Genomic DNA, 6,512 nt, shown 5'->3' on the forward strand with positions numbered 1-6,512 from the left:
TTGAATGGTAAGAAATACTGCTTGTTATGGATGATGTATGAAACGAAGATCCCAAAGTATGGGATGAATTGAAAAGTTTATTGTGGGGAGGTGCTAAGGGAAGCAAAATTCTGGTAACCACACGTAGCAACAAGGTTCCTTCAATAATGGGCACGACAAGAGGTATTACTGATTACAACTTACAAGAGCTGCCATACAAGGACTGCTTGTCCTTGTTTATGAAATATGCATTTGGAGAAAGGCAAAAGAAACATCCAAACCTCATAAAAATCGGGGAAAAAATTGTGGAAAAATGTAGAGGAAATCCTCTGGCAGTGAGAACACTAGGAAGTCTATTATATGGCACAACAGATGAACATTATTGGGAGTATGTGAGGGATAATGACATATGGAAGTTAAAGCAAACGGCAAATGACATTTTACCAGCTCTGCGGTTAAGCTACGATCAATTATCGCCTCACCTGAGACAATGTTTTGCTTACTGTTCTATCTTTCCCAGGGATTATGAATTTACAAGTATTTTTTTTATTCAATTTTGGATGGCACATGGTCTTCTTCAATCCCCCAATGAGAATGAAGAACCAGAAAATATTGGTATGCAATACTTGAAGGAATTACTGTCAAGATCTTTCTTCAAAGATGTTAGGACCTTGCCGAATGCTTCAAGCTTCTTTGCAAGAGAATCAAAGCATGCAATCAATAAAAGAATATAACCTTAAGATCAATCTATGAAACTACAATCACCAAGAATAAGAAAGATAATGGCAAGAAGATGTAACGTGGTTTGGCCACAAAAAGCCTACATCCACGGATGAAACAGTACTTGATAAGTGCATATTTTCCATATATTTTGCTATTAATTTCTCTATCTTTTTCTTGTTTTGGTCTTAAATATTCTAGTTATTTTAGTTAATTTTTAATTTAGTAAATTATATTTTATTATGTTAATTTTTATATTTTGTTATTTTAGGTGCATTTTGGGAATAAAGAGGAATTAAATCAGAATATTCAAGTAAGGAGAGCTTAAGGAAGAAACTAATTAGAAATTTAAGGAAAGTAATGGGAGTTAAAATGGAAGAAAATCAAAGCAGCCAAGGCCTAATTGAAGTTCATACGTGAAGATGAGAAGAATTAGCATTGGAAATAATTTAATTAATAAGGCAAACACATTCTTGTGATGGGCTTTGGCCAAATTGTTATTGGCTTATTAATTAAATAAGTCACGTGCATGGCATTGAATTATGGAAAGCAAAGTGAAACAAAAAAAGGAAAATGGGCTTGCACGTGAATCCAAAGAAAAGTAGCGGCTTGACTTTTGTCTTTAATCCTTTTCATGTGAGGATTTAAGGCACAATATAAAAGAGGGCAGATGCAAGGAGAAGAAAAAAAAAAAGCCAACAGCCGCTGGATGGACAATATAAAAGAGGGCAGATCCAATTCGGCAGCCAAGAGGATTTGAGGAACTAGCAGCCGGAAGAAGGAAAAGCAAGGGAGAAACCGAAAAGGAATTGAAGAAAAGGGCAGCCGCTTGAATTAATCTCCATGATTGGTTTTGTCAATTCTCTTATTCCCAATTCAATTATGTTAGGCTAAATTTTTATTTGGTTGAGGGTGAATTCAAAACCCTAAACATGCTATGCAATTAAATTTAAATTCTATCATTCAATTTATTTAATTGAGATTGTTTATGTTCTTCTATAATTAATGTTCACGTGCATCTCTTGTAGCTTGATCCTTGAAATCTGATCTTTTCTTTAAGTCTTTGGATTCAAGATCATTCTTGACATCCTTCAATGTGAGAGTCTGTCTTCCATAGAGCAAGGTATCCACGAAATGTTCATAGGAGTCAGGCAAAGAGCTCAACAAAATAGGAGCTCTATCTTCATCTTCAAGCATGACATTAACGTTTTCAAGATCGAGTATCAATTTATTGAACTCATCAAGGTGGTCTTTCATGGCTGTCCCTTCCTTCATTCAAAACGTGTAGAGCTTCCTCTTCATGTATAATCTTTTAGCCAAAGATTTCTTCAAGAAGAGTTCTTCCAGTTTAGCCTATAAACCAGAGGCTGTCCTCTCTTTGGCTACTTCTCTCAGCACTTCATCAGACAAGTGTAGAATGATAGTGCTGTGAGCTTTGTTGTTTATTGTTCTTGAGTCTCCACTAAAACTTGAAGATCCTTCTTCCTTTTCCCTTTTGGACTTTGATTCTTCTTCATCATCAAGGGCACTATCCAAGCCCTGTTGAATCAGAATGGCTCTCATCTTAAGACTCCACAGGTAGAAGTCATTCTCACCATTAAATTTTTCAAGATCGAATCTTGTGCTACCCATTATGCCAGATCAAGAACAGAGTGTCCTTCTGGCTCTGATACCAATTTGTTAGGACCTTGCCGAATGCTTCAAGCTTTTTTTCAAGAGAATCAAATCATGCAATCAATAAAAGAATCTAACCTTAAGATCAATTTATGAAACCACAATCACCAAGAACAAGAAAGATAATGGCAAGAAGATGTAACGTGGTTCGGCCACAAAAAGCCTACATCCACAGATAAAACAATACTGCTCTAAGCTTTTATTAGAATGAAAATGGATGACAACAGGTTATGAGATTACAGAGATATTAACTCATCATATAAGCTCTATATCTTACTCAAAGAATCTCTCACACGTTCGTTTTGAAGAATATCCTTTTGCTGCCCTTTTATAACACCTCAGCTATGAAAGAGAAACGTCAACTGTTATTCTTAACTAACAGTTTTAACAGCCAAAAGAACTCATGCCAGCTCAGCATGCCACCTCATTCATGTTAACAGAATATAACTACTTTCTGGCTTCATAAAAGATTTTACTAATGATCAGATGCTTGAAGGATTTGAGTTATTCACTTTCAAAATGCACAACCTCATCCATGATCTTGCACTGCTAGTGGCCAAAGGTGAATTCCTAATGCTGAACTCTGATTGTCAATCTATTCCCAAAAGAGTCCGTCATTTGTCATTTGTTAGTGCTAGTGCATCAAGAAATGATTTTTCAAGCCTTTTATCTGATTTACGTCGTGTAAGAACCATTTTGTTTTCAATTAATGATGAGAATACAAGCGAATCATTTTTCACGTCATGCATCTCAAAGTCGCAGTTCCTGAGAGTGTTAGATTTAAATGACTCGACTATTGAGGTTTTGCCAAGAGAGATAGGTAATTTGAAGCACATGAGATATCTTGATCTATCAAGATATTGTCAAATCAAGAAACTTCCAAACTCCATTTGTGAGCTACAGAGTTTACAAACACTTATACTTCGCGGATGTTTGAAGTTAGAAGAGTTGCCTAAGGATATAAGGTACCTTGTTAGTCTTAGAATGTTTGTGGTAACCACAAAACAGAAGTCTTTGCAAGAGAGTGGAATAGCGTGCTTGAGTTCTCTTCGCAGTTTGATAATTTCTCATTGCTGGAATTTAGAATATTTGTTCGAGCATATAGGTCAACTAAGTGGCCTTCGATCATTAATTTTAGTTGATTGTCCTAGTCTAATCTCATTGCCATCAGCAGTGAAGTGCCTCAGCTCATCAGAGACTCTGATTTTGATTGACTGTAAAAGCCTTAATCTTAATCTGAACATAGAAATGGAAGGGGAAGGAAGTCATCATGATCGTGATAATACAAGGACTCACCTCCAGAAGCTTTTCGTTTCGGGACTAAAACAGTTATTGGATTTGCCTCAATGGCTTCTTCAAGGTTCTACTAAAACTTTACAGTTCTTGGGTATTGAGGATTGTCCCAACTTCATGGCACTACAAGGGTCTCTGAAAGATCTCGAAGCTCTTGAAACTCTTCTCATTTCTGCTTGTCGAAAATTGTCATCGTTGCCGGAGGATATACATCACCTCACTACTTTGAAAACATTGTCCATTAAAGAATGCCCTGCGCTCTGGGAAAGATGCAAACCGCTAACAGGTGAAGATTGGTCCAAGATTGCACGTATCCCTCGGATTATGCTTGATGACGAGATGACTAAATCAAGTGATAATTAGGTATGGATTGCTTTGTAATTTTTAATTTCTCATTCAGCTATACCGTTTATAGTTTACTGTTCTGTTATGTTTACTAAACAAAAACTCATTGAATGTTTAGTTAGTTAGTTCAAATTTGTACTAAATAATTTCTAATATATGATTAGTTTGTTAATACAAACTCAAACATATTATTTGGAAACAAAACCGTACTTGGGGTTATACATGTTTCAAAATCCAAACGGTTCAGGATTTTTGAAAAAGGAAATTATAATGAGATATTTTCTTAATTACGCAGTTATCTTCATATGGAACCTTATTCACATAAAAGGAGAGCTTCTGAAATTTCAATCTTTGTTAATATTTTAACTCGCGCCGAAATATCTAACAATTTGTCCTCTATTTTCTCTTCTTTTCTTTTCTCTTCTTTTTCCCCAAATATTTCAGCTTTCTTCGGAGAGGCTCAGCCAAGCTGCAGAGACAGTGAAATTATTACTGCAACATTGTTCAGAACAGAGGTTCAACGGTTTTATTGTTGTGTTTAAAATTATTGATGATAAGTACGTTGAGTGATGTATATATGTGTGCCGGTGTGATCATTACTAATAACCTTAATCGTATGTTTTTAATAACAATGATGTTCCAGAATTTCTCAAATTCTCATAGCGCACAATTCGTGTTTATGCTCGGTTTCTTTCTCCTCCCTCAGTAGTCAGTAATATAATTTGCATTGACTGCAGTTTTTAGATCTACACAATCTGCTGATTTTTTTGAAGGATATTGATGTGTTTTGTAATGGAATGATGTTGTTTGCATCTTGTGCTTTGTGATTGATGCCTTATATTTTCCCAAGGAAAAAAAAAAGAAAAAGAAAAAGCAAATAGGCTTCTTGATTTTATCTATTCATTTTTGAATGGTTGCATATTAATCAGTAGAAGTTGGCACACTAATTAGATATTGCATTTTGGCCTTGAAGAAGAAAGTTTATTTTTTTTGCAATGCTTCTTTCTCTGTATAAAATGACTAATTGAAAGAATATTTACTATAATAGAACCTGGAATTTCTATGTATTTTAGGAGGAAAATTTATTATACTACCACATCATCATATTACCATTCAATGAGTACATGTTCTTCATTTTCTTCTATCGAGTTTAATTAAGAACTTTATCCCATGGACTGCATTATTTACTGTCTACAATCTGCATTGATTGACTGCATTTTGAGGTTCTTTACAATTTGTAGATTATTTTAAGAACAATTAGCTACTGCCGTGTTCTGATGTAATGTCGGTGTCTAGTATGCTTTTACCCAAGATTGAACTAATTAGAGAGATGCTGGTACATTAAATTATCCATTTTTATTAATTTATTAATATTGTATTAATGTATTATATCAAAATATAAGATACTTAAACTTTTAAATACTAGAATCTTGGAACTTGGAAGGCAATTTGAATTTTGAAACGGCACCGTTTCAGCTCAACCCACTATATGTGTGTGTATATTAACATATTTATGACGTACAGATAATTTGATTGGTCGATTAATATATGTAGTTAGAAAATTCTAATCATTCTGTTAGGTTACATCACAGTTATTTCAGAGATTAAAGGGTTTCTGAAAGCTATTTTTGTTACTAATTTCTTGGTTAAGGTTCAAGCAGAAAGAACGGTAAATGAACCTTAGTTCCCCACCTTTTTTTTTTTTTTTTATTGCTAAAAATTCCCCAGGTTATTGAGTCTATGTTAAAGTCCCTTGTGTACTTCATCCGAGTCAAAATTAACTATCACATTTGCGCAATCTTGGCATAATATTCAAAGCAGCTGAGCAGTTTATGCAGCTATTTACTTTTCATCTTATTCACTTCTACAGTCACGCAGGTTTTATTTATCTATTTATTTCTTTTATCTAATAAAGGATGGATAAAGTTTAAATCAATTTTAATTTTCAGCTCACGATTCGAACTCAGAAGAGCAGCAATTAGCTTGAAAAATAAAAATCACTCGGCTAAATGCCTGGGGCAATTGTCACATAGGTTGAATTAATGAAAAGATGCAATAAATTTATTAACAACACAAGGTTGAATTAATACGTCACACTCTCTCTTTCATTATTAATCAGCCTAGAGGAAAAAAAATAAAATGACATCTCACAGTCCTGTCTAGTCAATGGAACCCAATTTTTTGAGACGAGCATTGCATCTTCTTGAACCACCCAACATCGTCCCTGCCGTCGTGTTTGGTGAAAAATCAACCTTTATTTTCTCACACGAGGCTTTGAGACGATATCTGGTGTCTGCAGTCTCCGCAATTGCGTCAACTTCGATCGTAAAGTTCACAGCTCCGATTGACGTCCATTCTTCAACAATGGCATCCGCAACAGAGGAATTGATGCTCGCCGAGGCAACATCAACAGTCGCATTAATCAGCGTCGTGTGCTCGTGCTCAAAATACTTAGGATATAAAGTAACCATGGAGGATATATTTTGCTCCATGTACGAAAG

General features: G+C 34.9%; 1 protein-coding gene across 1 annotated transcript; it reads left to right on the forward strand.

Moving 5' to 3' along the window:
* The first annotated feature begins 2,892 nt into the window (after positions 1 to 2,892).
* LOC112100068 (disease resistance protein TAO1-like) lies at positions 2,893 to 4,029 on the forward strand. Its single transcript, XM_024187743.1, has one exon. It carries the CDS (start codon positions 2,893 to 2,895, stop codon positions 4,027 to 4,029), a length of 1,137 nt encoding a protein of 378 aa, XP_024043511.1.
* The last annotated feature ends 2,483 nt before the right edge of the window (positions 4,030 to 6,512 follow it).

This window comes from Citrus clementina, unplaced genomic scaffold (genome assembly GCF_000493195.1).
Source record: "Citrus clementina cultivar Clemenules unplaced genomic scaffold, Citrus_clementina_v1.0 scaffold_9, whole genome shotgun sequence".
NCBI classification, from domain to species: Eukaryota; Viridiplantae; Streptophyta; class Magnoliopsida; order Sapindales; family Rutaceae; genus Citrus; species Citrus x clementina.